This window comes from Ursus arctos, unplaced genomic scaffold, assembly GCF_023065955.2.
Source record: "Ursus arctos isolate Adak ecotype North America unplaced genomic scaffold, UrsArc2.0 scaffold_18, whole genome shotgun sequence".
Classification (NCBI taxonomy): domain Eukaryota; kingdom Metazoa; phylum Chordata; class Mammalia; order Carnivora; family Ursidae; genus Ursus; species Ursus arctos.
The window spans coordinates 47,384,539-47,404,195 of record NW_026622852.1 but is presented as its reverse complement, the minus strand read 5'-3'; the positions used below and the strand labels follow the sequence as shown (position 1 = coordinate 47,404,195).

General features: G+C 39.6%; 1 protein-coding gene across 1 annotated transcript in view; it reads left to right on the top strand.

Moving 5' to 3' along the window:
* C5 (complement C5) overlaps positions 1-19,657 on the top strand; it is a 79,684-nt gene that overhangs the window by 39,005 nt on the left and 21,022 nt on the right. The window contains exons 21-29 of the mRNA XM_026513879.4: positions 1,492-1,719; positions 3,166-3,226; positions 8,325-8,414; positions 9,628-9,840; positions 10,318-10,393; positions 13,446-13,605; positions 15,323-15,418; positions 16,763-16,934; positions 19,179-19,384. Of these exons, the coding sequence (XP_026369664.1) occupies positions 1,492-1,719; positions 3,166-3,226; positions 8,325-8,414; positions 9,628-9,840; positions 10,318-10,393; positions 13,446-13,605; positions 15,323-15,418; positions 16,763-16,934; positions 19,179-19,384 (1,302 nt within the window). The remainder of the gene's footprint in view (positions 1-1,491; positions 1,720-3,165; positions 3,227-8,324; positions 8,415-9,627; positions 9,841-10,317; positions 10,394-13,445; positions 13,606-15,322; positions 15,419-16,762; positions 16,935-19,178; positions 19,385-19,657) is intronic.

Below are 19,657 nucleotides of genomic sequence, written 5' to 3'. Positions count from 1 at the left end.
GTTTAAGCAAAGTTTATGCGCTGAACTTGGAACTTGGAACACCTTCACTTTTCAGCTCTGGTGGCTGTTTCGTATTCTTCAAGCCAGTCAGATAGCAAGTTCTGCCAGGGAGTTAGCCACTCATCAAGGCACTACGAGGGCCTACTCTCAGGTGAAAGCTGTCATCAACAGGAATCTCACCCAGTATTGTTCCTTCCTTCCAGCTGCTGCCTCTCTTCCACTCTCTAGTGCCTTTAGGTAGTGTGTGTGTGTGTGTGTGTGTGTGTGTGTGTGTGTGTGTGTAGTTGAGAGCTTATAGTTGTGTTTGCAGAATGGTTGTCCGACAGGATCTACTCAGCCATCACTGACAGCAGAACTGCTGCTGTAGGTTTCTTTAATTGATATTCTATATCTGAAAACTGAAGATAATCAGTTTTAAACATTCCTTTCTATTCTGAACTTACTAAGAATTTTTATAATGAATTTATGTGGAATTCTGTGAAACCACTCTTCTCCTTCCCCATCTTACCCCTGCTATCCTGGGGAAATGAATCATTGGCCTTGGGCAACCCAATAGGCTTCTTTAACTCCTGATCCACCCACCCAGGTTATTGTGTTTCCCAAAAAGGTAATTAAGAGGGAGAAAGAATGTTCCATTTTTGAGAAATTCTTCAAATTAGTTGTTGAATGTTGGCACTCATTCTTATTTACCTGCTTGATTTATTCTGTATCTTATGATTTTATGCTTTGTGATAGTTCTTAATTCTGTCAGTTCACTAGATTTTGCAGTGAAGATGAAAAATATTCACTATTTCAGCAAGAAGTAGGTAGGTACTATCATTATCCTCATTATAAAAATGAGGAAATGAACAGTTAAAGAGGTCACGTGACCTGGTATTGTCATACAGTAAGAGGCAGAGCCAAGATTTAAACCTCGATCTTTCTGGAGCCAAAGTTTGGCTGTAAAATGGGGTACAAGTGGGGAATTAATAAATGACAAGATTGGAATAGTAAGGTGGGGTCATATTGGGCAGCCCCTTGAATGCCAAGAGATGGAGTTCTCAGTCTTTCCTAAAATCATCATTTGTTGAATGCCAAAGGCTGAGCTAAAAGATACAAAGAGGAGAAAGACACATAAAGTACCTGAGCCTGGGGTTCCCACTGTCTAAGGTACAAGCATGTAAAGAGACGATGCAACAAATGATATCATGACAACGTGAACAAAGAACTTGAGCAGCTTCGCGCCTGGTTTAGAAGGTAATAATCTAAGGAAGGTAAGACATTTCAGAGCCAGGGCTGAACTTGCCAGACATCCCTTCACATTGCTAAACTCTACAGCAACTTGTGTGTTTGAATTTCTGAAATGAGCTTTCTCCTCTCTTTAGAATCTCAGGGATTATTTAACGCTGTAAAAAATTCTTAGGGAGCGTTTGTATCCAGACGTGCAAGGTCAGGGCATACTTTCCTTATTTTAAAGTGTTTTAATACAGTGGTTCACTGGTGATATTTCAGTTCTGTGTTAGAATGTCCGCTGTGGAGGGGATCTGTACATCAGGAAGCCCAGCCATTGACCACCAGGGCAGCAGTCACTCCAAATGTCTGTCCCAGAGCGTGGAAGGTTCCTCCAGTCATTTGGTGACCTTCACCGTGCTTCCCCTGGAAATCGGCCTCCACAACATCAGCTTTTCACTGGAGACTTCACTTGGAAAAGAAATCTTAATAAAAACATTACGAGTGGTGGTAAGAAAAATATACTTTTTTTTCTGATTCCTTGTAAAAACACTTTTTTCAGAGGTGAGGGGGATTAAGAGTATAGTTACCGTAGTGAGCGCTGAGCAGTGTATGGAAGTGTTGAATCACTGTATTGTACACCTGAAACAAATATAACACTGTGTATTGATTACAATGGAATTAAAATTTTAAAAAGGAAAGAAAGAAAAAGAACAATAACAAACAGTTTTTTCATTCTGAAAAAAAGTTGCCAGCAGCTTATCATTAAGTGGATCAGAAAAAAAGAACACAGAGAAAAATAATGTAAATGTCGGTGTAACAAAATGTTGACATTTGGGGGAAACTGGGTAGAGGTTATCTCAGATTGTTTTTGTACTATTCTTATAATTTTTCTTTAAGTCTGACATTATGTTCTAAAATATTAAATAAAACAATGATACTTGCTTATTGTAGAACATATGGAATAACGAGAAAACACAGAGAAGAAAGTTAAAATCACTGATAACTCCCAAACCCAAAGATATCCAACTTCGACAACTTGGTATATAGCCTTCCAAGTTTTTCCCCCTGACACATTCAAAAGGCGTGTCTTGAAATCTATGTGCCAGACATCATGCCAGGTCCTGGAGCTCAAACAATAGATAAGACACAACCCATGCATTTACAGTTTAGAATTTATAGTCTAAAAAATGCTCCATTTACAAATTAGTAAACAGACTAAAAAAGAAAGAAAACTATCATTTATTAAGTACTATTTACCCACGTAGTCTGTTGAGTTTTTTCATGTTATCTTAGTAAGATTAAGATTCTTGCCAAGAGTCACATGGCTAGTTAATGACAGAACTGGGCCTTCTTAGGTCTTCATTCTCTGACTTCTGTCTTCAGCCATGAAATCACTTCAGTAGACATGTACTGACTTATTTTGTGCAAGGCACGTCCTATGCATTCTTGCATGGTGGTTCCATGCACAGAGTCTGGAGACAGGCCGCCTGGGTTTGAATCCTGGCTCCACTACTTCCTAGCAGTGTGACATTGGATAAGTTTCTGGATTTCTCTATGTGCCATTTCCCTCACCTATCAGATGAGAATAATAATAGTTTCTACTCATAGAGTACTTTTTTAGGTTAAATAAGTTAATACATACAAAGCAGTCAGATCAGTTACCTGGCTTATAATAACATCTGTTTAAGTATTTGGTCCGGTTATTATGCAAGTAGCCAAAAAATCTTATTCTTGCATGTATGAATATAAATATTTAAAAATATTTTGCCTTTAAAAAAAAGAATTTTTCAATTGGAAAGTGTTCAAGTTGATCCAAGAATTCAGGTCATATAAATTTAATTATACTCTTTCGTCATTTGAAGGGGGCAGCTGAAATCCATTGAGCAAATTAAGGCTCCACTGAGGAAGTTACATTTAATTATATTCTTGACTGAATGTTTTCTGCCTTTTTAGCCAGAAGGTGTCAAAAAGGAAAGTTACGCTGGTGTTACTCTGGACCCAAGGGGTATTTATGGTAGGCAAAATGATTTTGTATTTTATATGTCATCTTTTGCTCTAGAAATTAAAGTGTCTAGGTAACCTGAAACACTGTTTTTCAAAATATTAATTGTCTGGAATAAGAAATATCCACGTCTTAGTTTGTTGACATTCTTGATAGCATGTGTTGTATTGTAATCTGGATGGGTTTAGAACAAAGAAAAAGAATTCCATTAATTTTAAGTGCAAAGCATTGAAATAGTAATGATTGTATGACATCTCTTCGATATTAGTCATTTTTATCCATCACAATAATAATTTATAATATGTTCTTATAGAATCATCAATTCCAAAGAACACATAAGAAAAAGTCATCTCCATACTTCTTTAACACACAGCACCTAAAAACACAATAATGCTGATTAATCACTTAACTAACCCATTCCTCATTGTTCCTGCTTCCCTGCTTTTACCCTTCAATAAAGATATTCTGAATCTTCTCACAGTTAGAATTTTGTGAACATCCAAGCATTTAATCAAGGCCCGTATATAATCAAGGCCCATACATACATATATATGAAATTTAGAATGTGTTCAATTAACAATTCTTTTCAACAACAAAAAAAGAGAGCCTGCCATAATTGTTATTAAATGGTTAAAATTTATCTTATTACTGCATTGAATCATGTTTCTTTGCTTTCAGTGATATAGCAATGAGGAAAAACAGTTTACTTATAAATCAAGACCATTATACTCAGAAAGCCATTTCCTCTGAGCAAGCAAAGAATTCAGACCTTTACCTTTAAACCAGCTGAGTATCATAAGCTAAGGATGACTTCAACAGAGTAACAGAAAGAAAAATCCGTCCTAGATGCGTATATCCATATGCTTACTTTTTTCTTTAATTTTATCTTCACACAGACCTTCTTCCAGCCTGTCCATTATGAAGGATCTGTGGGTAGAGATATTACAAATTCTGAGGTTTGGGGCCTCATGTAGAAACATCAAGCCTCACAGCCACTGTGTCCTTCGGCTCTTCTTCCTGTTTACCCTTGTGCCTCCTATACTGACTCACGTTACTGCAAACTGATTTCCAAAATGGCCCTGTCCTATACGTCCCAAGTGTGGACATCAGGGCCACAAGATGGGAATGACCCTTTATCTGGGAATAAATCTCTCCATCAAAACTCTTGGTAAAAAAATAGTAGTAGTAAAATCTATGCCTCTTTCCAATCTTGCCATATGACTTTTTCCCTTATCTTTTTAGACAACTTAGATTTAGGCAGCTTTGTTACTTTCTAGGGAGCTAAATAGGGTAAAGATGACAATTAATTCTGTCCTGTGAGTTTGAAGAGTTTATTAAATACTTCCAATATTTATATGTTGGAATTGCTATACCAGGATGAGATTTATAGAATTCCATTTAAAAAAAAAAAAGAAGTATTTGGAAAAGTAAATGGACAATAACATAGCTGGAAATTTGAAAAAAAAAATATCACTGAGGGAGAAGGAGGTATCAGAACAAATTATAAAGTAATAGGAATTAAAATTGTGTGGCATTGGCTTAAAATGAGGGCTAACTGTGGAAACTCGATCCAAGGAGCCCTCGTCTTGAGTTCCTGCTTTCTCTCCTCCACCAGTCCTTTGCCTCCAAATCTTTTCTTCTCTGGGCAGCAGGGAGTTCAGCTCCTCACCCTCCCTCACTTCCTGGCACACCACATCCATCGCTGGTCTGGGCCAGCCCTTCCTGTTTTCTTTCCTCCCATCATTCCTGACCCCCGCTTCTGTTTCCCTTCCTCCAAATGTACCCACTCATATCCTATTCTACGTCCTACTCTATTTAAGTTTTTAAACTCAACATTCTGTTTTAAAGATAACCTCACTGTTTCTCACATAGTGTTTCAGAGTATATTCCACCACAGTTCTACTTATCCACCCTCTAGCAACTGATTCCCCACCACCATGAGCAACGCTGCAGCGAACGTCCTTATACACCTCCCTTTACAAAGAGAGAGAGAGAGCACACACGAGCGAGAGGAAGAAGGGGCAGTGGGAAAGGGAGAGAGAATCTCCAGGAGACTCCATTCTGAGTATGGAGCCTGGCAGCTGCAGGGGCGGGGCTCGATCTCATGACCCTGATATCACGACCAGAGCAGAAGCCAAGAGTCAGGGGCGCCTGGGTGGCTCAGCCGTTAAGCGTCTGCCTTCGGCTCAGGTCATGGGCCCAGGGTCCTGGGCCCAGGGTCCTGGGATCGAGCCCCACATTGGGCTCCTTGCTCAGCGGGAAGCCTGCTTCTCCCTCTCACACTCCCCTTGCTTGTTTTCCCTCTCTCGCTGGCTGTTTCTCTCTCTCTGTCAAATAAATAAATAAAATCTTTAAAAAAGAAAAAAAGGAAACCAAGAGTCAGTCATTTAACTGACTGAGCCATCCAGCTGTCCCTCTGGTGTACTTTTTTTGAGCACTAATGAACCCTAGTGGGTTTTGAACAGCAATCCTTTATTCTGACATAGTCAAATTCATTATAACTTTACTTTATAACTATTACATATTTTGGGGTTAATCTTTAAGAAGCCTTTCCCTGCTCTTAGTTCACAAAAATATTGTACATTTTATCCTATTGGTTTCACAGATTCGACTTTTAAATGTTTTAATCTCTCTGGCATCTACCTTTATATATGATGTCTTGATGAATCTTTTATTTTTTATTTTTTTAAGCTTTCACTTATTTATCTGTCAGAGAGAGAGAGAGAAAGCACACAAGCAGGGAGAGTGGCAGGCAGAAGCAGCAGGAGAAGCAGGCTCCCTGCTAAACAAGGAGCCTGATGCAGGGCTCAATCCCTGAGACCAAGGCAGACGCTTAATGACTGAGCCACCCAGATGTCCCTTGATGAGTCTTTTATCATCATTTCTGACAAGGAGTGTTATTGGCTTCTCTTAGTTTTAGTTTTCTCTTCTATACCTTTTCAGTCTGGTAGTAGAGTTGCTAAGAAGAATTGAAAAAGTCAAGGGCAGATATCAATGGAAAAACTAGTGAAGGATCAAATTTAGATAATTTCAGACAGCCGACTATTACTAAGTACAATGTATTGAGCATGAACTGTTTGCCAGGCTCTTTGTCTATATTATTTTCACCCTTATCAAAATCCTTTGAGGAAAATATTATTACCTCTATTGAACTGATGAGCACACCAAGGCATAGAAAGGTGAAGTGTCTTGCCCAGTGTCACATATAGAGTGAGTTCCTTCTCAACTCCATGCTCTTTCAACCACACTGCAAACCTCTCAAATGTCTTCACTGAGTTTTATTTTAAGATTATATCCTAAGCATTTATTAAAAGCTAGTGAAGAAATAAGTTACCTGAGGAACATTCCTCTCTCTTCTGCAAAGCCATGTGGCTTGCCCATTAAATGGCAAAATGTCACTATTTTCTTTTAGTGTCTGCCCTGTGCCAGGGACAGGGCTAAATGCTGGGACTACAGCTTTCAATAAGAGATGGTTCCTGCCCTCAGAGCTTTCCTGGCAGGACTATGGGAGGTGGGGTCTCTTTGTGGTGACTGCTGTGGGTCTGCAATAAAACTTCTGAGCTCAGATCCGAGCTTCATCTGTGCCAGCACTGTGACCTGGAGCATTTGCTTTCTAAACCTCAGTTTTCTCATCTGTAAAATAAAAACAATAACAATAGACGTAGCAAACAGGGTTGTCGTAAGATCCAGTATAACTATGCATTTAAAAGCTTAGCAGAGTGCTTGGAGTTCTATCAGTAGAATGATAAACACCATTTTTATGAAATAAAACAATGATTAAAGTAGAAAAATGCTCTGATACAAGTATGCTAAAACTCTCTTATTGCACGTAGAGAAAAAGTGTCTAAGTTAAATTGAGAGAAGTGGAAAGAATTTCAGGGCATGCTTCCCAATGAAGCTAATCTTCACATATCCTTGACTAAGGAATTATGTTAGTTATTTTTAGCTTTCAGTTCCGAGAATAATTTTTCTCTCTTTGGACAAAATGGCACGCTCCATTTTTCTGGTGGATAAAATTTATATAACCTATTTATTTCCTATCTTGTAATGACCAGGAAGCTTACAGTTAAATTTAATGCTCTAAAGAGATTATATAAGCCTAGGGTTTGATAAAAATCCTTGATTATTTTTAACTTCCTTTTTAAATTTTAATATTGTTATTATAAAAGAGCATTTTATTTTAAAACAATTCTTTGGAAGCTAGTATATTATAAATAACCTGCAACTGGTGTTCCTTCAAGAATTCTGTGTAAATCTATGAGATACTACCTCACACCGGTCAGAATGGCTAAAATTAACAAGATAGGAAATGACAGATGGTGGCAGGGTTGTGGAGAAAGGGGAACCCTCTTATACTGTTGGTGGGAAAGCAAGCTGGTGCAGCTACTCTGGAAGACAGTATGGAGGTTCCTCAAGAAGTTAAAAATAGAGCTACCCTACAACCCAGCAAATGCACTACTGGGTATTTACCCAAATTTACAAGTGTAGTGATCCAAAGGGGCAACTTTACCCCAATGTTTATAGCAACAATGTCTATAATAGCTAAACTATGGAAAGAGCCCAGATGTCCATCAACAGATGAACAGATAAAGATGATGTTGTATATATATACATATGTATATATATATATATACATATACACACACACACGGTGGAATACTACTCAGCCATCAAAAAAATGAAATCTTGCCATTTGCAGAATAAATGGAACTAGAGGGTATTATGCTAAGTGAAATAAGTCAATCAGAGAAAGACAGTTATCATATGATCTCACTCATATGTGGAATTTAAGAAACAAAACAGAGGAGCATAGGGGAAGGGAGGGAAAAATAAAACAAGATGAAATCAGAGAGGGAGACAAACCATGATAGACTCTTAATCATAGGAAACAGATTGAGGATCGTTGGAGGGGAGAGGAGTTGGGGGATGGGGTAAGTGGGTAATGGACATTAAGGAGGACATGGGATGTAATGAGCACTGGGTATTATATAAGACTGATGAATCACTGACCTCTACCTCTGAAACTAATAATACATTATATATTAATTAATTGAATTTAGATTTAAAAAAAGAATTCTATGTAAATCTAATAATTTTTTTAAAATTTCAGGTGTTGTTAGTAGACGAAAGGAGTTCCCATACAGGGTACCATTAGATTTGGTCCCCAAAACAAAAGTCAAAAGGATCGTGAGTGTAAAAGGTAAATTGACAAATGCCATTTTTATTTTTCATTTCACTTTATGCTTCAAACAACAGTCAAATATCCTCATGATTACTCTTTTCTCCTCTTCTCTACTCAGCAGCATATACAAATACACCTCTGGGAGAACCCTGCTCCTTCTTCCACTTTCAAATCCCCAACCGCTTTTCTAACTGTTTTCTTCCATTGGCCTGATTTAAATGGAGATTCATTCTCCCATGATGAAGGGCGGGGGCTATCATTGACCCAAAGACTTCTCTAAAACTTTCCATGACCTTAGTGACCACTCTTGCTCCAGAGAAGGCTTTGTGACCTATAAGTGGCCCCACCAGATTTTCTCTGCTGAAATATCAGTCCCGGAGGGGTTCTCTCCCCTCTGGTACATTTGCAGAAGTGGCAACTTTCGTGGGTTTCCTCTGGTCTCCACCCTTTATAATTCAGTAATACGTCATCAAAACAATGGAACGTCCTGACTACATTTTATCTCAGATAAAGCCCTGGACTCACAGAATGTTAGTCCTGGGAGAAATTTTTTTAATCATGTGCAATCCTGGTGTTGGGCATGTGAAAACTGGTTTGCCTAGAATCACACGGTGAGTTTTGGACAGAGCCCCCACAGCATTCACAGAACACTCACAGTCCAGGCTTTTTGCTTTGCTTTGTGGAAGTGGTTGATTAATAGGGTTTACAATGTCTAAAGCTGTCAGGTTGAACGACAACGAATTTACCATGTCCTCTATGCAGTAATCTGCCTGCTATATTATACCATCTTACCACCATATTCCAGTAGCATTTTTAAGCCTGTTCTTGGTGTTTCTTTTAAATCCATATTCCTAACTAGATCTTTTTCATCTCTCCCCAGCTAAGAAGTAATTCAACTGCCTAGATAAAAAGGAAAGAACAAGGGGGTGCCTGGGTGGCTCAGTCGGTTAAGTGTCCGACTCTTGATTTCTGTTTAGGTCATGATCTTGGGGTCGTGAGATCGAGCCCTGAGTCAGGCTCTGCACTGGCTTGGAACCTGCTTAAGATTCTCTCTCTGCCTCTCCCTCTGCCCCTTCCGCCCACTGCCCCCACACTTGCTCTCACTTTCTCTCTCTCTCTCAAAAAAAGGAAAGAACAGGGATAGTTGCTCTTCTCTCTATTTAAAATATACCATTACTCAGAAGTTGATAGAAATTGATTGTGTCTACCTTGATTTTTTTGTTTGTTACAGGACTGCTTATAGGTGAGGTCATGTCTACAGTTCTGAGTCAGGAAGGCATTGATATTCTTACCCACCTCCCCAAGGGGAATGCAGAAGCAGAACTGATGAGCATTGTCCCAGTATTCTATGTTTTTCACTACCTAGAAGCAGGAAATAATTGGAACATTTTTTCTACTAATTCATTAACTGAAAAACAGAACCTGAAGAGAAAACTAAAAGAAGGTAAAAAAAAAAAATCTATCTTACATATTGTACACTAAAATGTTGCGATTTTTAAACCAATGGTGCAATTAAACTAATATTTAAGTTTTACGAATTGTACAAAAGTGTAATTATAAAAGCATTTCTGCAAAAAGAAAACTGTGTGATAGACACAACTATATAAATAAATACTATTTTCTGTAGCGTTTTGGCTTAACTTACCAAAATGCCTGGATGAGAGACAAGACACCTGCATTCCAACCCCTACAGAGCACTTCCTTCCTTCTTGAATGAGCTCAGAATGTTCTACTTGATAATTCCCAATTCAAGCAAGTCATGATTCATATACTTCTTTTGAGAAGTTTAACGTTGGCCACAGAGCACATGCTTGCTGCCGAACACCAAAGGAAGTTTACCGTTCCCAGGAGCTAATAAAGCACTCTTTGTGTAGAAATGAATGTCAATGAAGCACAATGTTCTTTATCTGATGCCTCTTAGGGTTGGTGAGCATCATGTCCTACAGAAATGCTGACTATTCTTACAGCATGTGGAAGGGTGGAAGTGCTAGCACCTGGTAAGTTGAAGGTTTTGATTTGTATTTTCATAAAATAGTTGATTAATTAACTAAAGAATCTTAATGGAAATTCCATTCATCCAGTTGCTCAGGATAAAAGTTTAGTTAGCCTTCATTGCCCTCTTTCTCTTACAAGTCACATCTGATCCAGTGAATCCTTCTGGCTATACCTTCAAAATGTGTCCTAAACTTCTTACCAACCCCCACACGCCATCCTGGTCCAAGCCACTCCCATTTCTTACCTGGATTATTGTACTAGCCTCCTCTGCTCTTTCATCGTCAGTCCTTCCCCCTCTTTGCTATACTGAACACAGCAGCTGGAGTGACCCTGTTAATACATAAGTTAGGTCCCATCCCTCAGAACCATTGGGAGCTTCCCATCTTACTTAGAATAAAAACCAAACTTACTGTGAACCACAAGGCCCTGCATGGTCTGGCTTCATCTCACCTCTCCAACTGCTTCCCTTACTATTCTCTTTCCTTCCACTCAAGCCCTACTGGCCTCTTCGATGTTCCTTGAACATACCAGGCATGCTTCCTCTTCAGGGCCTTTGCACTGACTGTTCCCTCTGTCCAAAATGCCCTTCAGGTATCAGTGGCTAGTTCCCTTACCTCCCTCAGGTCTTTACAAAAAGTCACCTTCTCAGTGAGGTCTCTACTAATCATTCTATCTAAAATTGTATCCCATTCCCATCCCAACATTTCATATCCTGCTCCCTGACTTTCCCTGTCTCCTTAAAATTTATCATTAGCCTTCTTACTTATCTCACTTATTATCTGTCTTACCACTAGAATGTAAGCTCCACGTGGGCAGTCCCAAGTATTCCTAGTGTCTGCAATTACCTGACACAGAGCAGGTGCTCAATAAGTACTTACTCAGTGAAGCATGATAACTTCCTTATTTCTGATGATTTGAGGGCAAGACTGTCTGAATTAACCACAAGTCCACATGGCAATTGATTTTCAAAAAAAATACTATCATGCACTGACAAAATATTTAATGAAAACATAGTGTTCCAAGTGCTTTATAAATTCTACTATATGAAACACTTTAAAGGATTTTACAATCTGGAATAACTGACTTTTAGATTATGCCCTGTAACTATTGAGAGTCCCCAGGATTTCGTCCTTGACTGTCTTATTTTCTGTAGTCTCTCCTTGTGCAATCTCATCTTTGCCCATGATTTCCATAATCTCTACACAGGTAATTCCCTAGTTGATATCTCAAGGCCTAACGTCTTTCCTAAGTTCCAAATCCACATTTCTGGGATCTGGGAGCCAAAGGCCCTTCGAACATAATCCATGCCAAATTCAGTCTTTTGCTTTGATTTCCTTAATCTGTGGGCGGCAATACTCTATACAAGTTTGAATCATCCCTTTCCTTTTGGCTCGATATCGATCAGTTATCAAGTCCCACAGATTGTACCTTAGAAGTGGGTCTCACCATGTGTGGGCAACACATTTTAAAAGACATGTAGACCCTTGGAGCATGCCTCCCAGAGGATACAACCAGGATGCTAGGGGTAGGGCTTAGAAACCAGCACAGTAACAGCTGGGGACTAAATGCTTAGAGGACAAAATGCCTCCTCTCCCCTAGAAGAGGCAGTAGCCTCTCAGTAAATGCCTGGGGCCTCTTGAGAGTTCTGGGCAAGATTGAGTGCATGATGTTCAGCCAGAAATACAGAAATATTTGGGTACTGTCCTAGACCCAACTCCATAAGTTCCTTGAGAGAAACATACCCAGAAGAAAATGGCCAGTACCTGAATACTTTCAAAATAGTTTTTTGAGAAATACAAGGCAGGTACAAGGAAACAACATAAAAAATAATGTATCATTCATTTTGTTATTTTATTTTTAAAGATTTTAATTATTTATTTGAGAGAGAGCTCGAGTGAGCACAAGCAGAGGGGAGCGGCAGAGAGAAAGGGAGAAGCAGGCTGTCTGCTGAGCAGGGAGCCCGATGTGGGGCTCCATCCCAGGACCCTGGGATCATGACCTGAGCCAAAGGCAGACACTTAACTGACTGAGCCACCTAGGTGCCCCAATATATCATTCATTTTAGAAATAAAAATGAAATGGGGCGCCTGGGTGGCGCAGTCGTTAAGCATCTGCCTTTGGCTCAGGGCGTGATCCCGGCGTTCTGGGATGGAGCCCCACATCAGACTTCTCTGCTAGGAGACTGCTTCTTCCTCTCCCACTCCCCCTGCTTGTGTTCCCTCTCTCGCTGGCTGTCTCTCTCTGTCAAATAAATAAAATCTTAAAAAAAAGAAAAATGAAAATAAAATATTTTAAGTGAGAGGGAGAGTCAAGTGGTCTTACTCTCAGAAGTGAGGGGCTGAAGACTGGGTGGCTCTAGGCACTCAGAGAGTGAGGGAATGGGAGCAGAGGAGTGGGGAGGGGGGATAAGAGGCATTGTAAGGTTATGAATTAGATACTCTTGGACATTCTTTGAGAGATATTAGTAGAGACTGAAATTACTTCAAAAAGCGAAAAACAAAAACAAGAAAACGTCAGTAATCATGATAGTTTAAAGCTTCCTTATGAGGTAGTGAATTCTGCGTCAATGGCATGGCTCAAGAGGAAGCCAGGTAAACACTCCCATGAATGTCGGGGAAGGAAATTCAGACCTCAGACAAGACTTTAGATTAGACAGCTTGTACACATTTTACAATCTAGAATTTTAAGATTTTACTCTTCCAGGTCTCATGTTCATATGTCAGTGCCCTAACTCAAAACTATGCTTCACCACTATTGTCTCTGACTTCAGAGTAATTTTGTTTTTAATCATCAGGCATCAATTTTAGTTTGTGTGATGGTTAACAATGCTGCAATCACAGAAGATGTGCTGTTCACATTTGTTGACTGAATGTTTTTGGAGATCTTCCTAAAATCTTCTCTTCCCTTGTAAAATGGTGACAACATACTTTAGAATTGTATGATTTAAAATACTATTTTCTTTTAAAGAATAGATATCATATTAACTAAAACACGTAAATTGAAAGCCAAAGGGATTGAACATCTGAACATTAATTATTTGATTTTGTCTTAAAGGTTAACAGCTTTTGTTTTAAGAGTACTTGGACAAGTAAATACATACATAAATCAGAACCAAAATTCAATTTGTAATGCTATATTGTGGCTGGTGGAGAATTGTCAACTAGAAAATGGATCTTTCAAGGAAAATTCCCAGTATCAACCAATAAAATTACAGGTAAGGAAACCAAATATACAGATTAGCAACAGTTTTATTTACAAGTCTGAATTTTGTTCTCATCCTATTTTAGAAGTTTAAAAAAGAGAAATATATGTATCCCTTTAAGAAAATCCTGTTGTATACAGGCAAAGAATATGAAAGTTCGTTTTGCACTGCTCTTCACACAATTCGGTATAGGTTAGACAAGTGATGCCTTTGACATCTCCTGTGTAACAGGAACCAGTAGTCCACAGGGTATAAGTGCTAGAGATCTCAGAACAGGTAAAATGTACTCATCTGTCCACATACCCTTGGTATAGACTCTGTACCTGAAATCCAGAGCCTTCTTACAGGTCAAGGTTGCAAGGTGTTGTCATGAAAGGTGAGACCCTATTTATATCCTGTTAGTAAGAGAGATTGGGTCAGTTTTATTAAACTGTGCAACAAAGTGTTGTTTGAGGTTAGAATCTACTTATAAACTTGAATTACAAAGTAATTCAGTATTACAGTATCTTCTACTCCTATTCCTTAGAACGTTTCTTTAAAAGTCAACAGTGTTTTTTGTTTGTTTTGTTTTGTTTTGTTTTGTTTTGTTTTGTTGCCTGCCCTAATCCAATCCCTTTCTGGCATGATATCAGGCCTAAATGGCTACCTGGGTAACAGGGAAATCATAATGGTCCTCTGTTGCACCAATAGCAGGTTAGGACTCCCACAAGAAACGCAGGGCAACTGACATCATCCAGGTACTATTTGAAGAACAAAATACTACAATTTTTTTTCTTAAAATACCCACGTATCCATCCACCCATCTGTCCGTATTTATTCAACAACCACTAACTGAGCCCCTAATATATGCAAGGGTCTATTTTGAGCACAATTAGGGAGGAAGTGTGAGAAGAATGGACTGCCACAAAGCTCACACACTGGTAGGGAAAGTGGGCTATACATACTAGCAACTCTAATCTACATATAACTGTGTGTGTTCATTTATGTACACAAGAAATACTTACTGAATGTGTACTAAGTGCTACATGGTAGAGACACAAGAGTGAACAAAACAAGTGTGGTCACTGAGACCATAGAGCTTATGATCTAGTAGAGATGTCAGGCATCAGTAAGTAATTTCAGGTGTGTGATAAATGTTAAGAAAAGGGAAATATAGTTTCATTGAAAGCAGGGGAATCTAATCTAGTATGGGGGAATTGAAAAAAACAAGTTGGCCAGGATCCTGAGCTAGGTAGGAGGAAGGCAGGAAGAGCATTCCAAGTGACGCAAACAGCACGCCTGACATTTTGAAGTGGAGAGAGAGGGTGGTTCATGCAAATAACTGGGGCCAAGAGAGGGAGGGGTTGAGTGGCATGAAATAAAGCTGGAGAGGTAAATAAAGGACACTTTGGAAGATCTTATAAGCATTGCATTGGAATGTGACTGCCCTAAGAGGAAATAATACGGGAGAACAGAGTCTGAATTGTGCCTCAGAGAGGAGGTGGTATTTTAACAGGGTCCTGAAGGAGGGGGAGAATTTGTGGTGAAGAGGTATGAAGTAGAACTTCAGGGTGGGGAAGTGAGGGAGAGAAAGGCATGTGAAGGTATGCAAGTGAGGAAGACCCAGATCTTACTGAGAAATGGCAAGCAGTCCAACTGGAATGCATGAAGGGAGGGGGAGATTAGAACCAGGTCATTCCACTTTAAGGACACTGTTTCACTCTCCTTTTAAAACATTGCTTATTTTTAGGGTACCTTGCCTGTTGAAGCCCGAGAGAATACCTTATATCTTACAGCCTTTTCAGTGATTGGAATTAGAAAGGCTTTTGATATATGCCCGGTAGTGGTAAGTAAGAGTTTCCTTCTGACACTGATCATCTGTTTCTGTACCATTTGGTGGGAGGGGCCGCCTTGAAAATAAATTTAGCTCCCAAACCAAAAGATTTCAGAATTACGATAGATATTAGAGACCCTCTGGTCCATCTTACTTGTTGACAGTTGCAAAAACTGAGACCTGTGGGTAAGGTGGGTTTGATTGTCCAATGTCACAGGCTACTAAACTATGGAGCTGACACTAGAACCAATAACTTATGACTGAGGAGAAAAGGACGTGATGTCCCTAGCTTCCCTCCAGTGTCTCTGGTAATGTTAAAATATGTATATGACTGTTATCCTACAGCACAGGCATTTTCTATCATGGAACTACTAAGAACACACAATAGTATGTTTGCTTCTTTGGCTGTGCCATTTCACTTGCATGGAAGCTGAGGGGAGAAAGGAGAAGATTCACCTGAGTGAGTCAACTTGGCCAACTCCAAGGGGTAGCAGAGATGCTTCCCTGATCTGGGAAAAGACAATCCCTGCACTGAGGTCAAACATGCCTGCCTACAAATCGGAAGTCAGTTAGACATGTCCTTCAAACCAGCCTACAGAACAACGTGGAAAAACCCAAAGGGGGTTTGCAGGACTTCAACCACAAAACAAAATAATGTTTTTGGTTTGTTTCAAGAGAATTGTTATTTATACTTAAGACAATATAATCAACAAAGGACAAGTTCCCAGGGCCCTAGAGGACCAATCGACACCTAGTGGTATGTGAGGCAAGAGGCAGTGGAGCTGGGAGAGACGGAACTGGGCGAGCTAGTGCAGCAGTGCCTCAGACTTTCTCCTCATGCACTTATCCAAAATAAATACTTCAGTTGTCTCGAGACAAAGTAATAGAGACAATTTCCACAGGAATTCTTAGGATCAAAAAGGACTCTGGCGGCTTGGTTCTTTTCCTGCTATTTATGGTTTTATTTAGTAAAATTCCTTTTGAAAATGTGAGTCTGTCCCAGCTATGCCGAGGCGGGGACGTGATGAAAGCTGTGTCTGTGCTCTGCTTCTTCTTCCCAGAGACTACATCTGATCTGGGAAGCAGGAACTAAAGGGAAAAATCTTGACAGAGATGAGAACTGAGGGGCAAAAAGCTTGACCCAATTTGGACACGCACATTTTCCCTTCTGAGATTATACTCTGCTCCTTCTCCCAGAGGGATTGGCTTCAGGGAGACACCATCCACTTCCATTAGGTCATTTCTCCTTCTACCCTTCATCTTGCCTGCCCCAGGATGGTGCCACCTGGGGGGAGTTCTCATCAGTTGATAGGTTGAGGCTTGACAAACCTAGATATCTTTTACTCTTGTTTCCAGAAAATCAGCACGGCTCTCACTAAAGCTGACACCTTTCTGCTTGAAAATACCCTCTCAACTCAGAGCACCTTTATACTGGCCATTGCTGCTTATGCTCTTTCCCTGGGAGATAAAAGTCACCCACAGTTTCATTCAATTGTCTCAGCCCTGAAGAGGAAAGCTTTGGTTAAAGGTATGACTTGTTTCACACATCTGTTCAGCAAGTGTTTACTAAGCATATAGAGTCTGCTAATTCTGGGAAAGAGGTTAGGGCATGCAAAGTTGAGTAAGACACAATCCCTGCCCTAAAGGAACAAATCATCACAATATAATATAATAAATGCTGTTATTCATTCGTTCAGTGTATGTTTTGAGTACCTCCTATATACCAGACACTGTTCTAGGTTCTAGACATAAAGCAACAGACCAAAAAAAAAAAAAAAAAAAAACAGGTCGTCATGAAACTTACATTTCAGTAATGGAGAGAGAGACAAACATGGAAAATAAAATATTGCATATAGTGAATAGGTTGGTGATGAATGATATGAAGAAAAGGAAAGCAGGGGAGGGACACAGGGAGGAGTAGGCTGTACTTTAAGCCTCACTGAGAAGCTAGTACTTGAGTCAAGACTTGAAGGAGGTGAGGGAGCAAGCTGGTGACTATCCGAAGGTTGTTCCTGGTGGAGAAGCAGCATGTGCATATGCCTGAGGCAGGAGGGTGCCGGGAGCTCCAAGAATTGCAAGGAGGCCAGTGTGGCTGGAAAAGAGTGAGATGATGGGGAGGTCAGGGAAGGAAAGGGTGAGGAAGTGAGGGAGGGTCATATACAGCCTTGGAGGTCATCACAGGAGTGCTGCAAGACTCCCATATACAGTTGTTCAATGTGCACAGCTCCACCCAGGCCAGTGAACTGAGGCTGAAATCCAGCCTGTGAATTCCCCTCGCTAGGCACCCTGGTTTGGTTCTGCTTCTGCCCAGACCAAGGGATGCCTGTGCTTCATTCACATCGGGGTGCTGTGGAGGTCAGTTGAAGCCAAAACCTTTAATTTCCACTTCGAGTGAAAAGGGAAGACATTGGAGGATTTTTAGCAGAGAAAGTTGTACTCATTGCCACTTTATTGCACTTTCCACTCTGGCTTATACTGTATGGGATTGGCTATATGTGTACTTCATTTTGAAAAAATAAAGATACCACTTCCTATAGGTCAGGAGTTAAGAAATAGAAAGAGGATAGCAGTGATCACTGGCCAGTGTTCCTATACCAGCACGGGCATGGTTGGGCACTTCCAAGCCCTCTCCTGGCTGAGGTTTTCTAAAAGTTCAATAAATGTAACATGAGGAGTACCACTATCTACAAGATTTGATTTCTGTCATCATTTAAAAATGACTGAATCTTAAAATAAATAAATAAAAATGACTGAACCTCAAAACCACTTGTACAGTGCCTTTAAAATAAAGCAAAAGAAATGTCTTCAGTCTTAGAAGGTAGAGATCATAAAATCAAAGAATTTAAGAAGAGGTCTTAATAATTCAAATAATGTTTGAGCTGCAAGTATCTTCAAAAACCAAATTTTTCATTCTAAATACAGCAAATCTGAGTCTCTGAGAGCGAGGGGAAACATTGTCCAAAGTCATGCAAATAGCATAATTATGAATTGTAAACAGATACATCAAAATCTTGACTAATCTTCAAAAATGATTTCCAGATACGCCTTACTGTTTTTTTAAAAGATAATCTATTTTAAAAAGGATGTAAAGTGATGAGATTTAAATTACTAGAGCAATAACAAATATAATTTAGAACCTAATTTATGAAAAGTATTGCATATATGAAATTATCTTTAGTGCTTTACATTGAGGAATGATCATAAAAGACTGAACTAAGGCTTTGGGCATCTCATAATTTCTAGGACATAGACTTTTTTTTCTCTCAGGGAGAAAACTTCTCCAATTTATCTCATAGTGTCAATAATAACAGTAAGCCTTTCTCTATGGATGGTGCTTTCTGGTAGATCTAAAGTTACATTTGGTATCTCACCTGAGTTTCGCTGCAAAGAAAAAAGTACTACATACACTTTAGGTATTAGAGAATTAGTCCCACAGGACTAAAAGAATTTGTCCAGAAGGACATGGTCAGTTCCTAGTGGAGAAGAGAGTAGAACTTGTACTAGTCACCAGTTTATTACTTCTCACTCCACTATACTGCTCTTCCCAAGTACACGTGTACTCTCCGCGATGACCCTTCTGAGTCAAAACAAACAGCACCGTATTAAGGGATCTTATTTTGTGTTGATCTCCTTGAGGCAGTTCTTCTTACAAACGAGTAAGAAACTTCTAGAACTCAAAAGGCCACTACATGGAGAAACTTCTAGAAACCTGCTAGAATTATGTCAAATTCATTTTTAACTCTATTAATGAATGTGATCTGTTGATGTTCAGGTGATCCAGTCATTTACCGTTTTTGGAAAGACAATCCTCAACAGCAAGACAGATCCACACCTAACGTTGGTACAGCACATATGGTGGAAACCACTGCCTATGCTTTGCTCACCAGTCTGAGCTTGAAAGACATAAATTATGTTAACCCAATCATCAAATGGCTATCTGAAGAGCAGAGGTACGGAGGTGGCTTTTATTCAACCCAGGTAACATTTCTTTGTCTTGTTTTATCCTCATGAAGACATTTGTCCTGCCCCCCCGCCCCACCCACTACACATCCCACGCTCCTTATGACCTCCATACTTTTGTCCACCAAACGCATGCCATAGATATGAATTAATGACTAGAATCAAAGGACCGTTAGAGATTATCTGCATTGATAGCCTTTTTAGAGAAGGAAGTCAGCCCCAGGAGGTTCATTCATGGAATTAGTGGCAGTGCCAAAATCAGAACTCACATCTCCTAACTCTAAATCCAGT